Source organism: Castor canadensis, chromosome 13, assembly GCF_047511655.1.
Source record: "Castor canadensis chromosome 13, mCasCan1.hap1v2, whole genome shotgun sequence".
NCBI lineage: Eukaryota > Metazoa > Chordata > Mammalia > Rodentia > Castoridae > Castor > Castor canadensis.
Window position 1 is genome coordinate 36,992,057 of NC_133398.1, and position 21,828 is coordinate 37,013,884.

At 37.9% G+C, this 21,828-nt stretch overlaps 1 protein-coding gene across 5 annotated transcripts in view; it reads right to left on the reverse strand.

Moving 5' to 3' along the window:
* Positions 1-21,828, reverse strand: part of Melk (maternal embryonic leucine zipper kinase) — a 114,498-nt gene that overhangs the window by 33,240 nt on the left and 59,430 nt on the right. For 4 of the 5 annotated variants that reach the window (XM_074051451.1, XM_074051450.1, XM_074051453.1 and 1 more), the window contains 3 exons: positions 12,441-12,509; positions 10,850-10,948; positions 845-931 (listed from right to left, as the gene is read on the reverse strand). In XM_074051451.1, the coding sequence (XP_073907552.1) occupies positions 845-931; positions 10,850-10,948; positions 12,441-12,509 (255 nt within the window). The remainder of the gene's footprint in view (positions 1-844; positions 932-10,849; positions 10,949-12,440; positions 12,510-21,828) is intronic. The other variant, XM_074051452.1, reaches the window with a different exon arrangement.

Here is a 21,828-nt window from a genome sequence, read left to right on the forward strand (position 1 = left end):
CTCTTTGAAAAGAACTATGCTTTAATAAAGCTCTGTTTAGTTTAGTTTTTTTTTGTCGTTGTTATTACTTTGTTTTGTTTTAAATCTGGTTAACGTCTCTACCTTTCAAGTTGGAGGACAGAAAAAAAAACAAATATAAATCACAGGTGATAAAAGACATAGTCCTGAACCACAAGCAAAGCAAGGTGTGGCTCGCGCCTACCACATTAGATTGCACTCAAGAGAGAGCTGTGAATTCCTCTATTTTTAGGAACATCCACAGGTATTAAGTATCTAAAAGAGCTACCATGGTCCAACACCAGAAATCTTGATAATGAGTTCATGATATCTGGTTCATATGCTTGGGGACACGATGCTACAGGAGTTCTCAGGAAAGAAGAAAACTGTGTTGTAAACCAAGCATGGTGGTAACACACCTGTAATCCCAGCACTCACAGGAGACAGGAAGATTGCAAGTTTGAAATCAGCCTGAACTACACAGGAAGACCCTTTCCAAAAAAAGTGTTTACTTCATTTCTACAGCAGAACATACTTCTATTTTACAGAACTTTAAAGCAGTCAAAATTAGAACTGCAATTCCCTGTGGACTACTTTGTTTCTCAATTATTTAGTCGTCCTAAGTCTCTTTCATCAATGTCTTAAGTGTATTCATTCATGTGTACAGAGGATACTTCGCAGACATCAGAAAAGAACTGCTTTGAAATCATACATAAATATAAAGTAAGTACAACTATTTACATTCATGATAAAATCATAGATCTCAAAAATGCTGTATTATTTTTAATTTTATGAGAAAATAATTAGACAAAATATGTTACTCTCAGATTCATGTTGTATTTCTTACCAATGAAATTAAATCCTCCATTGTTTGCCTGTTGTTTCTGTGATGTACCGAAAGTTCTGTTACACAATCATCATCAAGGTGAATAAACTACAAAAAAAAGAATTTTATAAAATTATTAAGACAGTATTTGATCTATTTAACATGATATTTGATATAAGAACTTCGGTTAATACTACAATGTACTCTCACCCCAGCACAATAAAAAATAAACAAAATTAATACAATTTGCAAATATATTGTTTTTTAAAAGCTTTAAATTGGCATAATTATTTTATAAAATCAAACAGCAATATGTAAAACAACATGTTTGTCAAAGGTGAATATACAAACTAACATTCCTTATAATCTTGTTTATTTTGCCCCTCTAGGTATCGAACCCAAGGCCTCTCTCATGCTACACAGTGCTCTACCACTGAGCTACATCCCCGAACCAATATTCTTCACGAGTTTTTAAGATGTAAATTAGATGACAATGGGCATTTCAAGAAGATGAGCTCTTTCCCAGCTCTTCATATCCCCATCACCACCTGATGGATTACTAAAGTATCTTTGTGTGGAAAGGGACTATTTTTCCTTCCCTTCTGCAAGATCTGCATTGGCATTTTCATCAAAGAGCAGTCATCTGAGCACTGAAAACCAGTGGTTGTTCAACTGGTAAAAGAGCAGCTCAGATGTGTAGCATATTATACCTCAGGTTATGTTTAGGTCAGCACAATCCAGTGAGTCTTTTAATGGTGTCATAGATGTTGCACGGGCATCACGCTGAGGATACAAGCCACAATTCTAAAGAGTGAGATGCCTTATATAAATTTCATTTTGCTTTAGAATAGAAATTATCCAAATATTCAGATCCCTGCATGATGGGACCTTACAAACATGGGGCTGGAAATGAACTGACTAAGGATCATTGAGAACAAGTCAGGAATGGCCTGGCCTGGACCTGGAAAGGAGTTCAGAAGATCAGACGTGAAGAGAATCCTACTTTAAAGTTCATCTTTCCTAAGTAAGACATTCTCTTCACAACAGACCCAGGAAGTGGGATGGTTCAACTTCTCCCTGTTACCTTATGTCTATCTCCCTGTGATCGATACCCACTGTGAGTCAGTGCAGCCTGACAGCTAACAGTCTTCAGGATTAGACAAACCTTGGTTTTAATTGTGTTATCACTTTATAACCATGTGACCTTGAGCATGTCACTACACAACTTGGAGCCTCACTTTCATCATCTGTAACAGAGATGGCCCATGCCTTGCAATCTATGTAGCACATGGGGTATACTTAGTACAACATCTAAACAAACTAGGCTCTCATCTAGCAAACACAAAATCTTCAGCTAGAACCAATACCACAAAAAAGAAAAAAAAAAAAGCTGAGGGTATGGTCAGATGTCTCTATACCTACCTAGCAAGCACAAGGCCCTGAGTTCAATCCCCAGTACACCAAAAAAAAAAAAAAAAAAGAAAAGAAAAAGAGAAAGATTTAAACAAACTAGGCCCTCAAAAAATAACCATTGTGGTAGAGCACCTGCCTAGCAAGTGTGAGACCCTGAGTTCAAACTCCACTACTACAAAAGAAACAAAACTATTTTTACTAATATTCATAATCCTATTTTTCTCTTTGATATAAAAACATTTCAGAAATCTGAATAGGCAACTTTTCCTCTCCAAGTTTTCTCTTTTCCAGTTTCTTCAATCTGTTTTTTGTTGCTGTTGTTTTGTGCAGCACTAGAGTTTGAACTCAGGGCCTCATGCTTGTTACACAGGTGCTCCACCATGTGAGTCATGCCCCTAATCCTTTTTGCTTTAGTTATTTTTCAGATAGGATCTTAAGATTTTTTTGTCTGAGCCAGCCTAAACAGCTGGGATGACAGGTGCGCACCACCACATCTAACTTTTCAATCTCCATTTTAATGATCACTTCCCCTAACCCCATGCCACAAGTTGTCATTGACCTTCAAGATGAAACATTCAGAACCAAGTATGATATGAAAGAAAGGTTTTCCCAGCACAAAGCAGAACAATATCATGACCTTGTTTAGGACACCACACCTATAACAATGGGCTCAAGAGAAAGTCATTCTGCCATCATAAAAGAAAGGGGGGAGAGAGAAAAAGAGATATGTATACACACACACACACACACACACACACACACACACACATATGGAGAGAGAGAGACAGAGAGAGAGAGAGAGAGAGAGAGAAGACAATGACCTTATGGTCTTAATGCTTGTCTCCCTTAAAATTCCTATGTTGAAACCTAATCACCAATGTGTCAATATTAGGAGGTGGAACTTTGGAAGGTGATTAGGTTATGAGTGGGATTCTGTTCTCATGAAAGATTAATACCTTGATAAAAGAGGCCTCAAAGAGATTCCTTACCCTTCCACCACGGAAGGACACAATGCTAAGGAACCAACTATGGATAAGAATGCAGGTCATCACCAGATACAAAATGGGCCAGTGCCTTGATCTTGAACTTTCCAGCCTCCACAACTGTAAAAATAAATTTCTGTTGTTTATAAGCGACCCGATTTATGGCATTTTGGTATAGCAGCTCAAACAGACTGAGATGAATATGCACTATTGGCTGGCACAATAGGTTCCCTGTAACCAATAAATTTATGGTTGCTTTGTGCCAGTGACCACAAAGGTTTACACTAGTAGTACTGTGGAAGTTCAAAGTGCTATAAGTTTTCATTGTGCTGCTTTGACCTGGCCAGCTCCCAGAACTGTAGACTCCCCAACTAGGATGATCTCAACTCAGAAGCCTGAACACTTTAACACTCAGTTGGGTATCTTCTTGTTGATGTCACCATTGCTCAAGCAAGAACAGAACCATATTTGGGGTTCCCTCTGTTATCTTCCTTTAAAAAATACTTCTTTCCCATACCCTTTTGCTCTGTATCTTTACCATAAGGTATATATGAGGTAAGGGTAGGAAGGAGATACTATCCTTTCTGCTGGGTTGCTGAACTAGAAAGAATGAAACACAGCAAGGTCTGAAAAACATGGCTTGTCTCAAGCTGGGTTTTTCAAAGGGGCTCAATGCTTTGTATTATGTGTTCTGATTCTCAGCCACACATACTCAAGTTAGATTAAGAACAAAAATACATACCAAAAACTAGCCAATTATTTTGGATTATCCGTGCCTGCTATATTTCCTGTTCACTAGGGCAGAAAATGGAACTGAATATAACTTCTACTTGATACGATACTTGGGTACTAGAGCTGTGTATGAAAATGGCAGGAGATCATGCATAGAGTTATTACAGCATCTATGTCTTAAATATCCAAGCAAATGTGAATTGTTTTTTTTTTTCATTTTTCTTTTATTATTCATATGTGCATACAAGGCTTGGTTCATTTCTCCCCCCTGCCCCCACCCCCTCCCTTACCACCCACTCCGTCCCCTCCCTCTCCTCCACCCCAATACCCAGCAGAAACTATTTTGCCCTTATTTCTAATTTTGTTGTAGAGAGAGTATAAGCAATAATAGGAAGGAACAAGGGTTTTTGCTGGTTGAGATAAGGATAGCTATACAGGGCATTGACTCACATTGACTTCCTGTGTGTGGGTGTTACCTTCTAGGTTAATTCTTTTTGATCTAACCTTTTCTCTAGTACCTGTTCCCCTTTTCCCATTGGCCTCAGTTGCTTTAAGGTATCTGCTTTAGTTTCTCTGTGTTAAGGGCAACAAATGCTAGCTAGATTTTTAGGTGTCTTACCTATCCTCACCCCTTCCTTGTGTGCTCTCGCTTTTATCATGTGCTCATAGTCCAATCCCCTTGTTGTGTTTGCCCTTGATCTAATGTCCACATATGAGGGAGAACATACGATTTTTGGTCTTTTGGGCCAGGCTAACCTCACTCAGAATGATGTTCTCCAATTCCATCCATTTACCAGCAAATGATAACCTTTCGTTCTTCTTCATGGCTGCATAGAATTCCATTGTGTATAGATACCACATTTTCTTCATCCATTCGTCAGTGCTGGGGCATCTTGGCTGTTTCCATAACTTGGCTATTGTGAATAGTGCCACAATAAACATGGATGTGCAGGTGCCTCTGGAGTAACAGTCTTTTGGGTATATCCCCAAGAGTGGTATTGCTGGATCAAATGGTAGATCGATGTCCAGCTTTTTAAGTAGCCTCCAAATTTTTTTCCAGAGTGGGTGTACTAGTCTACATTCCCACCAACAGTGTAAGAGGGTTCCTTTTTCCTCGCATCCTCGCCAACACCTGTTGTTGGTGGTGTTGCTGATGATGGCTATTCTAACAGGGGTGAGGTGGAATCTTAGCGTGGTTTTAATTTGCATTTCCTTTATTGCTAGAGATGGTGAGCATTTTTTCATGTGTTTTCTGGCCATTTGAATTTCTTCTTTTGAGAAAGTTCTATTTGGTTCACGTGCCCATTTCTTTATTGGTTCATTAGTTTTGGGAGAATTTAGTTTTTTAAGTTCCCTGTATATTCTGGTTATCAGTCCTTTGTCTGATGTATAGCTGGCAAATATTTTCTCCCACTCTGTGGGTGTTCTCTTCAGTTTAGAGACCATTTCTTTTGATGAACAGAAGCTTTTTAGTTTTATGAGGTCCCATTTATCTATGCTATCTCTTAGTTGCTGTGCTGCTGGGGTTTCATTGAGAAAGTTCTTACCTATACCTACTAACTCCAGAGTATTTCCTACTCTTTCTTGTATCAACTTAAGAGTTTGGGGTCTGATATTAAGATCCTTGATCCATTTTGACTTAATCTTGGTATAGGGTGATATACATGGATCTAGTTTCAGCTTTTTGCAGACTGCTAACCAGTTTTCCCAGCAGTTTTTGTTGAAGAGGCTGCTATTTCTCCATCGTATATTTTTAGCTCCTTTGTCAAAGATTGTGAATTGTTTTTATAGCTCATCCTTGATAAAACACAATACTGAAAAAGAAAGGAAAATATTCAAAAACCAACAACAATCCTTTATATCTCTTCCATATGTAACTCATTTTACCCTGCAATAGCTTTGTAAGGCAGGTAAAACAGATGGGTGACCCAATATGTAAAGACACTTCATAAAAGACAAGACATGACCCAAAGATGTGTAGGAGACTGACATTACAATACTCATGTTAGAGGTGATAAAATGAAGACTCAGAAAGGTTAGTTACCTGCCCAAAACTGGCATTTTTCATTCCTAGTCAAGGGTTTTGGGCTTTTTTTCCCCCTACCTCACCACAATGCCACCTCTCTATAACTCTCCTCCAGTAAAGACCAAACAAGCAATGTTTACTACAAAGGTTGCAGATGCACAAGACACAGGCCCTGAGCTTGAACCAGATGCTCTACCAGATGCATTCCATGCTGCCCCACCTGTCTGGACATAAATCCTAGTTCTACACACCTTAGTAACTTGTCCACTGTTAAATAACTAAGATTCTGTGTCCTAGTTACTCCATCTGCGAAATGGGGACAACAATAGTACCTACTTCAGAGAACTAATGTGAAGATTACATGAGTTAAGTTAAAAATAAAATAAAGCCCCAGAATACTTTCTGACTTAAAGGTACTATCCCGACTTCTTTTTCTATTATTCTGCAGTATACTATGTAGAGAGCTCTTACGATAATGGCACATTAGTCTAAGTACTCAACAAATATTAGAAATCATTATATTAACTCTTTTTTTTTTTTTTCCTTTTCTTTTCTTTGAGCCAGGATCTTGCTATGTTGCCCAGGCTGGCTTAGAACTCAACCACCCTCTAGCCTCAGCCTCCCAAGTAGTTTGGTTTACAGGCATGTACCACCATACCCAGCTAATAATTAATATAAGATGTAAAGAAAAATGTATTCTAAGAACACCCAAAACTTTAGGTTACTTTATATTGTGTCCCAAATTAAAAAAAAAAAAAAAGCTATGGGATTGTTAGAATCAGAGACTTTCTTCATTTTAGTATCTGTTCTATCACTAACAGTAGTGTGTCCCATTAGGACCATGGCTGCAAAGACATGAGAAGCCCTCCACACATGGAGAAACGATGACCCCCAATGGTTGAACACGCATTTGCACCACCCACTCTCTCCACTTCACAAGAGGCATGACAGTTTTCCCTGACCGTTCTGCTGCACTACTCAGACACCTGAACAGTTCTTAGACCCTCACTGTTGATAACCTCTAGAATCAAGTTGCATTTGCTCACTAGATACCAAATACATCACAGAGAGTTAGGGGAACATAAATAAGAGAAATGTTAACAGTTACTCAGAAGAGAATCAAGAGGGATTCTCAGCTAAGGCTGTTGGCCAAAATAGTGGGGAGAAGAGTGAGAAGAGGCATGAAGCAAGTAAAGCCTATTTTTCTTTTTCTCTTCTTTTTTTTTCTTGTGGCAATACTGGTGTTTGAAATCAGGGTTTCACACTTGGTAGGCAGGTGCACTATTGCTTGAGCCACGTTTCCAGCCCTTTTTCCTCAGTTATTTTGGAGAGAGTGTCTCTTGCTTTCTGCCCAGGGTGACGTGGTCTGTGATCCTCCTATTTTAAGCTTCTTGCTGTAACTGGGATAATAGGCGTGAGCCAGCACACCCAGCTTTTATCCATTGAGATGGGGTATTGCAAACTTTATTGCCTGGGCTGGTCTGAAACCATGGTCCTCCTAATCTCAGCCTCCCACATACTTTGGGGTCACAGGCATATGTCACCATGCCCAGCTGTTGGTCGAGGTGAGGTGTCACAAACTTTTTGCCTAGTCTGGCCTGGAACAACAATCCTCCCAACTTCAGCACACCCCAAATAGCTAGGATTACAGACATAAGCCATGGGTGCCTGACTTACTTAAATTCTATTTCTTTAAGACCAGCTAGCCACTAGGAAAGAGTACTTACATTTATCTGTGTGATGATTACAGACAGCAAATGCCTCACTACTGTGGCATGTCTGAGACATACCTCCAAGCTGTTCTGTTGATCTATGTTCATGCCCCACTCCACTACAAAAGCTTTGGTGGAGTATCAGAGAATATCCCCAATTATCTGAAAAGGCTATTAAAACACTTTTCTCTGTGTAAGGCTGCATTTTCTTCACATGCTTCATTCAAAACAACTTATCAGAGTCAGGTGTGGTGGTACACACCTGTAATCCAACAGTTGGAAGACTGAAGGAGGAACATTATGAGTTCAAGACCAACCTAGGCTACAGTGAGACTGTCAAAACAAACAGAACTGAAGCAGTTGAATGCAAAAGCAGATAAGTAACCAAGTGTCTTCTATTAAGCCAGACAAAGAAATTTGCCAAGATGTAAAGCAAAGCAACTCTTCTCACTAAATTTCCTAGTTATTTATCACTTCTCAGTTTCCTTATCTACAACAGATTGCACTAATCCAGAAGGATACATCTTCCATACAGGCTATGAGTTTGGCCAACGTGGTTTGCTTTGGCTATTGAGACATTAGTAAATACACTGCAAGCAGAGGCTTCAAAACTGCTTGGTAGTAAGCTTCTCCTCTTTTCTTCCTTCTTTTACAATCCAGCCACCATATGAACTAGCCCATACTTGCCTGCTGGATACATGTGACCCAAAATAGCCAGCGTAAATAGTCTATAAATCAGGCTTAGATGTTTCAGCTCCAAATTATCAGAAGAATCCAGCTGCACGTATAACCCCAGGCAAGACCCGCACAAGAACTGCCCAACTGAATCCAGCCCAAATTACTAGACCCCAGAATTGTAAATTAGTATTGTTTTAAGCCACCCAGATTTCTAGGTAGTCTTTTACGTAGCAACAGTTAAATGATACACAAAAGTATACATATCCTTTGGTAATGTCCACATTTTTACCAAGTTCAAGTTCCCATTTGTTTAAAGAGTATTTTTAGGACATTTATGTAGGAAGACTATTATATTCATTACTTAAACTTGAATAGCATTTTGTATTTAAGTTCTTTCCCCTATATATCAGGCCAGTTTTCAAAGTGTGGTCTGCAGACTCCTAGGGTCTCCATAGTCATAATAATACTATTTTTCATTTTTCACAGTGCTGACGTTTGTACACATAGCACAAAAGTAATGGTACTTGGTTACAAATCAATGCAGTAGCGCCCAACTGTACCAAGACATTGTATTCTTTGTCATGCACTCACAGTTCAAAGAAAAAGAAGCAGTTTCAATTAAGTCTGTGATGAAACAGTAAAAAGGATTAATTTTATTAAATTCTAACCTTGAGTACATGTGTTTTTAACATTCTGTGTGATAAAATAGGGAGTACCCAATACATAACACAGAATGAGTCCATCTGCAAGAAGAAAGCCCATGTGACTGAGTTACAAGCTCAGTTAGCCACTTTATTCATAGAATTCAATTTTTACTTGAAAGGTTGTCAACAAACTATGGTTTTTAGACTTCAATATTCAGCATTTTGTAAAAGATTAACAAAGTGAACTTGTCACTTTTAAAGAAATTAACTGACAGTATTTGCAGCCAATCTGTTATCTTTCAAGCAAAAATTAGAATTTTAGAAAACTTGCATGTGCCACCCTTGAACCTGACATCTTTCCAATACTTACAGACTTTTCTGATGAGATCAGAAGTGACTTTTAGGAATGTGATTTTTTTTAAAAAATAGTATATAGAGAAATGTGTTATGATTTGGAAGATTTGTACAACTCAATGGACAAGTATTTTCCAAAGGACATAATGTTATATGAGGAAAGAGCCAATGGGCAGAGCAGTGGATTTTACAGGATAGAGTACAAAGAGTTCATTGATATGGTCTCAGATTCTGCATACAACTAATCTTCAAGAAACTGCCACTTGCCAAATTTTAATGACTTATCAGAGAATATCTGAAAAAGCTATTAAAATACTACATCTTTTTACTACTATAGGTCTGTGTACAACTGCATTTTCTTCATATGCTCCAATTGAAATAATATCAAAACAGACTGAAGAGAAGCAAGTGACTATACAGGTATATTCTATTAAACCAGGCTTTATTTTTTTTTCTTTCTTTTATTTTATAATTTTTACATTTACTTACATGTGTATACATTGTTTGGGCCACCTCCCCACTCCTCCCTGCCACCCCGCTTCCAGGAAGAACCTGTTCCACCCTCTTGTTCTCTGATTTTGTTGAAGAGAAAACAGAAAATAAGAAAGACTCAGTGTTTTGCTAGTTTGAGGTAAAGATAGCTATACAGAGAGATTCCTAGTGTTGTTTCCATGCACTTGTGTATCAAAACCCACATTGGTTCATTTCTGCCAGACCTCTTCACTACTTAAACCAGACTTTAAAGACATTTGCCACTCTTTTTACAATTTATTTTCAAATAAATTTTCCTCACAAAAATAATTATTTGTGACATATAACAGATTTATTTCCTTCCTTCCTTCTTTCCTTCCTTCCTTCCTTCCTCCCTCCCTCCCTCCCTCCCTTCCTTCTTCCTTTCTTTCTGAGGAGGTCTTACTACATAGTCCAGGCTGGCCTTGAAGTCACAATCTTCCTGCCTCTGCCTCAAAAGTGCTGCGATTACAGGCATGTGCCACCATGCCCAACCCTTAGTATTACTTTAAGCGAATTAATAAATAAAGATTAACAAAAAATTGGTCCTCAAACTAAAAAGTTTGAAAACTGATGTAACTTCATAACTACTCTGGGAAGTAGAATTGGTTTAGCCTACTTTTTACAGATGAATAAATAGGTTTAGCAAAGTTAAGTAACTTGGGCACTGTTCACAATCCTGACTACACCTGAAAAACACCCAGGAGCTTTAAGAAGTGCTCATTAAGTGTTCTAGGATGGGAAGCAAGCATTGCTTTTAAGGTCCCAGGTGGTTCTCATATAGTCCAAGTAAAACCACCACTCACTGTCCTAGAGATGAATAGCTAAACATGATTAGGTTACATAAGTCTCACAAATATCAACCTAGTAAGTCTACAAAATACATTTTCTTTTATATTTAGACCATTTCATGTAGGCCCCTAATTCATACAGCATTTTAAAAACAAAATTCTACTGGATTTCATTTTACTTACAGGATTCTTGCTTTGCCACTCAACAGGACAGTTGTAATCTTGCATGATCCAGGGATGGTTCAATAGATTTCTCATAGAAATCCGCTTCTTTGGGTCCACCTAGTGGCCAGGACAAAGTAGAGAGATTAACATTTCAAATACAGAACACAGAGCATCTCTCTTCCTGAGAACTCTAAATGCACAAGAACAGATGTAAACTTTATCATCACAAAAATGCTGTCAAAGACCTTAAAATGGCCTTGGAATAAATTCTTTTAAAAAGGTAATAGAGGCAAGAAAACTATAGCAAGCAACACAGGCTCAGAAGATAAATGTTTAACAAACATGAACTTCATTGGCATGGACATTATTCATGAGGTTCAGTCCATCTATTGTATGATGTAATAGTCTCTTTGCTGGAAAACCTATTCACAGGAAATATTCACCAATTTAATATTCAAGCAGCCACAATGCAGGGCATTCATACTGAATATGCAATCTCTACCTCCCATGAGCTCACAATCACATAGAACAAGTTGAAAAGCACACCTTTCTTTTCCATTTGTAATTTTCAAATGGGAGGAAAGAAAAATTAATCAACAAAGATTAAGTTTTTGGAGTCTAGAAGAAAGGGTATGGCATTTTCAATCTCATTATGGAGATTTGGTGTTCTGGCCCTACTTAATCAAGGTGGGTGAGCCTGAGGTAAATTTTGAATAAAAGGTAGAGAAGGCTTAATACATGGAAAAACTGCAAGATATTCTGAATACATAATAACTAAAATACCGCCCTAAAAAGATACTTCTATTTTCACAGTGTTTCCTATCACTTTCATTTTATCCTTATAACACTACACAACAGTGAGGTAGGCTCAGACATCCCCATTTTATAGATCAGAAACAGTTTAGGGGATAAGTCTATTGATTGGTAGGGGAGATAGGTAGACTTCAGCACTCCTTGTTTTCACCCTCATTCTAATAAATGAGTCAGTTCTCAAAGTGTGCTCCTGAGAACAGCAGCATTAGCAGCATCTTGGGGCTTGTTTGAAATGTGAGTAGTTAGTCCGGCTCCAGGTCAACTGAATCAGACACCCGAGGATAGGGCCCAGTTAGCCGTTTCACCAACCCAGTCTGGCAATTGTGACACATGCTAACATTTGAGAAGCACTGCACTAGATCACAAGGCCCACTCAGTTAAATATCAGCTCATTCAAGCATTTACTCAGTATCTTCTTTATACCTAGTGGAACAAGAAAATGAAAGATAGAGCAAGGGCTGGTTGGAGAAAATAAGAAATGCTCTAAAAAAGCAAAAGTCACATCAGCAAGGATATTGTCAAGGTCTCTAAAAAAATGGGTTTACGGGAGGGGGTGGGGGCAGGGGGGAGAAATGACCCAAGCCTTGTGTGCACATATAAATAATAAAAGAAAAAAAAATGGGTTTACAACATAACTGAGAGGATCTAGTAGAGAATATCTGCAAAATAGATATGATGCATGAAATCCTTTTTAAGCTAATAGATAATGGTAAATGTAGGAGTCCCATTATATATCTTAAAAGTTGGTTCAAACAATGGCAATAGACTTCTATTATTTAAGGACGACAAGGTTTACCTGCAGCATTTGTTGAAGAAGCAGAATGCTACTGGGAGACAGCCACTTAGGAATATCATATTTCCCTCTCTATAAGAGCAAAGAAAACATTTTAGAGAATTTAGGCTCAATCAGCCTTGACACAAACTTCTAAGGTAATCATAAGCTAGAAGTTTATTCCCAAGCTTGAACCCTTCACCCAACTATAAAATTCAGTAAGTACTGCTGCAATAAAAAATCCATTTCTTGCCTAAAAGAACAAAATCCAGTAAATTAAATGCTATCATTGCCCCCAAATTGTCCACATATCAGAGAAGGACTAAAGCACAGAGACTGTAACAGTGGCAAACCTAAGTGCTAAAGGGCTTGGGACTCTATAGTGTGATTACATGGACAGCAAGTATACCACCATACTCAATTTGTACTGCTGAAGCAAATTGGAGTTTATATCTCAGTAATTATCAGCTGACACAATGAAGCAGCAGAAAAGCATATTTAGTAGCAGGGCATGGGCTATGACTAAAAGCAGGTCACATACAATTCACAAAGCAGAATTCAAAATCACTGAGACAAACTGATAAAAAGTCTTTTTGTATGTCAAATACCTTTCGGGGGGTAATGGAAAAGATTCAGGAGACAAATATCTACAACCTAAGTACACTCAGAATTATGGCCACTACAGTAACCAAAGAAGACCTCAAATTGCTATGCTAGAATATCTCTTTACAGAACCTGTCACACACCTCCTCTTTCCCAATTCACAGCTGATGATTTCTCACAGCTGGGCATCAGTGGCTCATGCCTGTAAACTTAGCTACTCAATAGGCAGAGATTAGGAGGATCATGGTTCAAGGACAGCCCCTGCAAATAATTCAAGACCCTATTTTAAAAATATCCAACACAAAAGGTTGGCAGAGTGGCTCAAGTGGCAGTGTACCTACCTAGCAAGTATGAGACCCTGAGTTAAAGCTCCAGTACACACACACACACACACACACACACACACACACACATACACACACATTCTTCCAGCAGACAGCAATGTTTTGTTTTGCTTTTTTCTTTTTTGGTGATACTAAGGTTTGTCACATTGTTTAATGGTGCTAGGATAACAAGATATTTGAGAAAAATCAATGTTGAACTGTAATTTACAGTATACACAAAAATTAACTTTGCCCAGATTAAATGTAAATAAAAGCCATGAAATTAATTAAGTGAGGGAGATTTTAGAATCTTTCTAGACATGTCTGCAAACCAAAAGCTATAAAATCTAACATATGAGAAAATAAAAACTTGACATTTCTGGATAGCAAAACACCACTAATTAATTAATTAATTAACCATTAATTAAACACTAGATTAATTAACAACAAAAAGACAAAAAAAAATAAGGGGAGGGGGGCTGGTATGTAGCTCAGTGGAAGAGCACTTGCCTAGCATATACAAGGTCCTGAATTCAATCCCAACACCAAAAAAAATACAAGATTAACTAACAAGAAGGTGAGGGAAAACACGTTCTTCCTAAATGACACAAAATGAACATACTTAGTCACATAAAATGGTCTCACAAATCATCAAGATGTCACCACCACACCAGAAGTCTGTCCTCACATTTCTCCCCATCTCAGTAAAGGGTAACAGCACTCTACCAATTGATCCGGCCAAAAACCTTAGAGTTGACTTTTAACTACCCTTTCTCTCATACACCACATTCAATTCATCAACATCTATTGGCTTTGTATTCAAAATACATCCACAAAATCGCCAGCCCCTTTCTCTACCATCAGCAAGTTCATCCAAGCTACCAGCATCTCTCATGCAGCATATTATAATGGGCTGCTACATAGAATTCCAGATTCACCACTGTCCCCCAAAGCCTAGTATAGTCTCCACTCACCACCAATGTTCTTTAGACACACTAGGTCAATCATTCCGCTTCACTACTCAAAACCTCCAGTGGCTCCCCATCTCACTCAGAATGGAATCCATATCCCTTAGCCAAGCTCCAAGGCTCTTGGAGCTGCCTCCTCACATCTACCTCAATCCTTGCTACCTTTCAACCTTACTCTTTATGCTCTCTCTCCCTTGCCAAACTACAGGTACAGGTGAAAAACAGTCTTGAACTAGTATTTTTATTTTCCATCGTTCTCTCTGCCTATCATGCTTTTGCCAGGTGTGGACAGAACTTGGGCTTCAACCTTCTTCAGAGCTCCACTTAAATGCTAGTAGTGTCAGTGCCAATCCCCTTGACCTTCTTTAGAAGACACCCCCACAATCGCCCCTCATTTTCTTTACAGTGCTTATTACCTAATCTTCACAGTCCTTATTACCAAGGTCATATTTTATTTATTGCCTGCCTTACCACATTCAAATATAAGCGCCTCAATTACAGGGAGTTATGACTATTTTGTTCATCTAGAACAGTGTCTAACCCTAACATATACATGATGCTCAACTGTACTTTTTTTCACAAATGAAAGAATGAGATAAAAAGCATACATTCCAAAAGAAGATGAACAAAGCATATTCCTAAGAAAGAACTTGTAGATGGCCAATAAACATGAAAATGTATCCAACTAATCTAACAAAATCAATTTTAAGAATATGGTATCACTTGTCTATCTAGCTGACAAAAATATTTTTTTTTTCTTTTTGGAGATAGGTCTCACTATGTTGCCTAAACTGGCCTTGAACTCCTAAGCTCAAGTGATCCTCCTACTTCAGCCTCCCATGTAGCTGGAACTACAGGCACATGTCACCATACTTGGCTTTCAAACTGATAAAGCTGCAAAACATGTATGCATATATACATACATACATATATGTATGTATGTATGTATATATATGTGTGTACACACATATTCAGTATTAGTACGAGTTTGGGAATGCTTATATATACAGCCACAGGGTATAAACTTTTCTGAAGAGTAATTTGGAAATATGTATTAAAAGCATCCAAAATTACATATCCTTGATCCAGCAGCTTCATTTGTAGCAATTTATCCTAAGCAAGTAATGTGGCATACAAAAATTTAAGGATGGTAACATTCACTACAGAACTGTTTATAACACAACTGAGAACTAAAGAACTAACCTATGGCAAACTCCAGAAGGTCTCCAGAACCAAAGAAAGAAGACAAAATGTGCTGAATAAGGATTCTGAGTTAGAAACATTAAGTCCAGAGAGATAAGGACAAGTACCAAAAAGAAAAAAGAAAGAAAGAAAAAAGACAACTGTAATTGAAGTAGGACAGATAAAAGCCATCGACTAGCACCAGCAGTGCAGTTCTCTGTTCTTATGAACTGTCTAGGATATAATTCTTACAGAAATCAATCCAGCTTACAAGTGAGATAAGTATGGGTCATTCAAAGTCCTAAGACTATATGGTATTATCAAGTAAAGAACTTAACAAACGGTATCAACATCAAAACAACTCAATCTCTCTGACAAGAGCAAACAAACTGATTTTCTAGAAAGGACAACTGCTTTCATTTTACAAATGACATTTAATTTTACTAAAATTTTTATTCCCCTTCTCTCTAAAGCACTCAATATGTCGCAGAGAGCCCATACTTATTTATACTTTGCCGGGGGCCTTAATGCTTCCATCATCAGAAACTTGACAAAGTTAGTTTCTGAACTATAGTGATGAAACCCCTAATTTGTTTCTCCCTATGTCCTTCCTCTATGGTCAACTGAACCCCAATCTGAAAGTTCAGGGCTGGACTCCATGCCTATTCTGCCTTCCAGAGGAAGGAGGGATTTTTTTTCAATGCTTTAGCCAGCTCTTCGGGACTTGGCAGTAAGTTACAGCTGCTGTGTAACTGGCCCTGACCTAATTGGCTCCCCTCTCATATCTGGGCTTTTCCTTATTCCTGAGACCAAGGCTTCTCATGGTGCCAACCTGGTGACTGAACTTGTTCTCATTCTTGGCAAACTGCCCATTTGCCTAGTCTCTCAAATGTACAGATAACAGGCCCATAACCAAACCTACCAAAGTAAAACAAGTATGTCTTTAGATTCTGAAATTAACCTCAAAAACAAAAGGAAAAAAAGTAGGAAAGCTCCACAGATGCAAAACTACATACTCAAACCAAAGCACTGAGTAAAGGGCTTGACCAGAATGATTCCAATTCTTTTTGTACCTTTTTTCAATCACTCCATTTTGAGTTCAAATGCAACATCTTTTAACAGACCCCTGTGCTTCACTAGGACCATGCTACAATCCTATCCAGAAAGAGGCAGAGCAAGTAAGTGAGGAAATGCAGAGTTTGGCACATTAGAAACAGCAATGGATTGGAGCAATGCATTGCATCTGGATCCTAGCTCTACCTCTTATTAGCTCCATGAACGTGTACAAGTTATTTCATCTCTCTGACCCTGTTTCCTAAGACAGTGGGATCTAACACAAATTGTCTAGATTCAAGTTTAAAATATAAATAACACTTACTTGCCATGTCACCACAGAGAAGCTATTTAACCTTGCTTGCTGTAGTTTCCTCATCTATAAAAGGGATAATAATATTTAGCTGGACACCAGTGGCTCATGCCTGAAATCCTAGCTACTCGGAAGGCTGAGATGAGGGGGATCACTGTTCAAGGACAGCCCAGGCAAATAGGTCACTAGATCCCATCTCCAAAATAATCAGAGCAAAATGTACTGGAGGTGTGGCTCAAGCAGTACAGTGCCTGCTTTGCAAAGTGTGAAGCCATGAGTCCCACCAAAATAATAATACTAATAATTATAATAATGCTTACTACATAGAATTGTCACTTAGCACAGTGCCAGGCACATAGGAACAACTCAATAAATGGTAACTTCTTCTGCCACTGCTATTGCTGCTGCCACTACTAATACTAATGTTACTAGCTATAAAATAATTAGTGCTAGTTATAAGATTCTAAAAGGAGTAAAAGGAGTATTATGTGGAAACACCCAGCACAATGTCTCGTACAGAAGAGACAGAGGTTTATTTGAGTAGGAAACAAATAAGAGATGGAAAAAGGTATGCTCAAAAAATAAGCAGACCAGAGAAGGGCAGGTTGACCAAAAGCCATGTATGCCAGAGTGCTAAATACTCAAAATAGTAAGAAAGGATAAGTCTGTTCTGGGAACTATCACATGTCATCCCAATGGAGCTATGCCCCACTGCGTTGCCAAGGAATCTCAGGATTGCCTGGTCAGGAAAATATCATCCGGTCAAGCTCTGGTCACATCACTTTCTGAAAGGGACTCACCCATTGTCCCTATTGAACAGAACACCTCTGTAGAGTACTGTCCTCAAGCATGCAGGGAGGCCTAGGACTTATCACCATGCCCTGACATTCTCAACTTTATTCTCTGCTCTAGAATTTTAGCAGAGATAGAGTCCACAGCCTAGTTCTACTTCCAGGCTTAATACAACCACTTATTTGTACACACTACTTTAAAAATGCACAGAATACTTGTACATATCTTTTATCTTATAGAACAGGCAGGAATTACTAACCACATTACACAAACAAGGAAACTAAGTCTCAGCAAGAGAGATTAAACACTTCTTCGGTATTATAAGGTACTGGTTCTCACTTCTCCCAGAGGAGACACCTGGCAGTGTCTGGAGACACTTCTGATTGTCAGCTTGGGGGCCACCACTAGCATTTAGTGAGTAAAGGCTATGAATGCTGCTAAACATCCTACGATGCACAAGACAGCCCCCCTCACTTCTAACAAAGAATTATCTGGCCCAAATTGTTCATCAACAGTGCTGAGGTTGAAAACACTGTTTTAGAACAAAAACAGGGCTAGAGACAGGACCAGAAAAATGATACAGTACTTCTTACATTGTACTGTGGCTGTGCTAAAGGTCCAAGAGGAAGCCTACAAGCAGACTAATGCTACTTATTTAACTATTAAAATATACATCCAAAGATCAAACAGAAAAGACCTCAGGGAATAATTCTTTGGAAGAAGAGCATCTCCACAAAAGGTCCTATATCACCCAGGGCTGTGCCCCTTAACCCTTGTTTCTGCTCTGTCTGTGGAAAATTCTTATTTCTTTATTTAAGGGACAATTACTTTGCAAACGACAGTAAGAGCAATAGTGGTAAAAGCCAAGTGGGCTTTTACCACGGGCTAAGCAAGATAATCCTGGGAATCATAGTGGGTTTGAAATCGTTCATTTTTCATGTGGTTCTAAGAAAGGCAGGCAATCTTTCTCACACAAAATCACAGTACTGTAGTCAACTTTCTAATGTAAAAACCTCATAGAGACAACTTGCTTATTTTCTTTAAAATGTAAAACTGTTAAGCAGCAATTTTACTTTCAAGCCCCTCAACTTTCACTTACTACATTATTGATACAGTATCAGAACTGGAATACAGTTATGCTTGCCTTTGAACACAGTGGTGGTAAATAAATATAGTGATATTAATGAGATCAAGATGAACTCTATTAGCAATCATGCTGGAAACTGAAGCTAAGCATCTTGGTTAAAATAGTCAACAAATGCAAAAGACAAACGAAGTCTGCCTTTGAAACAAGACCTACATACAGTGTGTCAAATATTGCTGGGTTTTTAATCAAGCCAAGAACTGAGGGAAGTATTATTCCCAAGTGAGGAATTTTAGAACATTCTAAGCAAAGATACATACTGCATGCAAGTGATACGACACCTTAATTAGATTCAACCAGCAGACTGTATTACACTGCGACTCGGAACAATAGTTCTGAGCCAAGATTACAATAAATTTCAAAATCTATAATGTGTGAAATTAAATTTCACAATAATGCATAAAAGTCCTAATCTGAATCAATTTTCAACTTGCAAATACATGAAAAACTAAAAAATGAAATTCAGACTAGGAGAAACAAAGAATACACAGTATTAATAAATAATATTAATTAGGAAGACCAAATCTCTACTGAACAAGAATTAGACATTTTCTACCATATTCATCCCACTGCAAGACACTGTATTTGCCAAAAACATCAAAGTTCAGATCTAACATCTATCAGGATATAATACTTTTGTAGTAACTTAAGGTAAGACCCTACCTTCAAAGGATTAATTCAAAACCCACTAGAGCATTCAAATAAATAAACATATTAATGAAACAATATTAATAAGATGTTCACATATGAATACATTAAAAATATTAATACATCATATGACTATGAACTTGCACTAACAAGTGAAGACAAACAGCATAGCAGCTGAAGGTCTATACAGGTGAAAATGCAGCATAACTTGAGGTTAAGTCAGTATATAAGGAATATTATGGATATAATGTAACTCGATTTCAATAGGGTATGAAGAGCAGCTTATTTTATCTGAGGACAAGATTATAGAAATCTTGGTTATGTGTATTTGATATAGACTAAAAACCTATACTCAAACACTTAGGAGTGGTGTCCTTCTTCATTCAGTTTTTCTTTTGTTGCAGTTTTTATGCTTGATTTAAACACAAATAAAATGCACACAAGCCGTCTATTCATTTTCTTCACCATGCAGCCTGGCATTTGGATTGGTGACTCATGGCCTGCTATGCTGCTCTATCCACAAGGGTGTATAGTTCATGGAGGAAACACAAGCAATCTTAACATAAGAGGATTTCATTGCCTTGCACTATGGACCAGAAACTTCTGAAGTCACTGGGAAGCATGTGCTTTGTTTGTTTTTTTTTTTTTCCCATAACCAACATTCAGCATCAAGATGCAGCCCTTGAATCTTCTCTGTACTCTGTTGCCAATATTTCTTGGTTTCTACCAGTTATGCTTAAGTCTGACATATTGGTCTGATAAGTGCTGAACAAACTTCTTGATCCTCTTTTCGACAATCTCGGACTTCACAAAGATTCTGAGGGCAGCCACGATGCAACAGGATGTGGTTGCTACCACCATAAACCACACCAAGGAAGAGTCAATTCAGTTTTTTAAAATCAACTTAGATTATGGAGATATTTAAGAAATGTAAAAATGGTACAATGTTGGCAGAGATAACTGTTATTACATGAGAGAAGAATCTAGATTCAAACTTTCAACATTTAAAAGAATGCTAGGCTGAAACAAATGAGAAAAACTGAATGTGAATAAACAGGAGTCAAAAAACTTAGAGCAACTCAGAGCTGGAATGGATCCTGGAAATAACTGACTACTGCAATACTCTAACACTACTGATAAAAACCAGAACCAGTAAGTGCTCTACTGAGGTGACATTTAAATTGAATGGAAACTGATGCACAGTAAGACCCAATACAAATTAGAACTAGCTTGAGCACGAAAAGCTTGGGATGGTAGCCACCTCTCTAGACATCTATGCTTCTCATGAGACTAGAAACTACAAAACTGAACAACAATACTTCAGGGTACTTATGAGAATGGGATCTGAGCTTGAGTAGCTGAGTTCAAATCCTAGCTCTGCTACTCACTAGTTATAAGACTCTAAGAAAGTTACTTCAGATCTTTGTTCCTTATTTTCCTCAGAACAAGAAACAGTAATAGCAACTGCCTCACTGACAGCAGAAGTTGCCAAATAATCATGGCTCAACAATGAATGAGAATATGCATGCCAATAAACATTTGATATTTTTCTGAGGAACAATGTGCAAAAGTCACAAAGATATGCAACATATGCACTTCAGAAAGTTCTCTACCCTTGGAGGGGTGGGGGAGTAGAGAAAACAACAAATAAATCTCAGAAAAGCCTGATGCAGATGCTCTAGGCAGAAAGAGCCACACCTCAAAAAAGCAGAGAACCCTTTTTCTGTACAACTACACTCAGAGACTCAGTACTGGTCTATAGAGTTGCATCACCCACTCTTCACATCAGTTTTTGGGACTCGAAACTCACTCAAAATTTTATCATTCTGCTTTTAAAAAAACAGTAATGCAGCAAACCAAATTCAACAGCACATTGAAAGGATTACATACTATGACGAATGGGATCTATTCCTGGAATGTAAAGATGGTTCAACAATACCAATCTTTAGTTTTTAAAAAACTAAAATCTATATAAAACATACCATATTCCTACAATGAAGGAAAAAACACATGATATTCTAAATTGATGCAGAAAAAGCATTTGACAAAATGTAATACCCTTTCATAAATAAAAACACTCAACAAACTAGAAATAAAAGAAAAATGCCTTAACATAATAAAAACCCACACTAACATCACAATAATAAAAGAATGAAAGCTTTCTTTCCAAGAGAAGGAGCAAAACACAAAGATGTTCACTTTCACCACTTCTATTCAACAGGAATGGAAGTTCTAGCCAGAGCAATTAGGCAAAAAAAAAAGTAAGATTCTATATGATTCAACGGGCAAAAGAATGAAATTTACTTTCCATCCCTCTCCTTTCCTCCACAGAGAAAAGCAATTTCCACTTGTCACAGAGCCTGCCATAGGTAAGCAAACATAAACA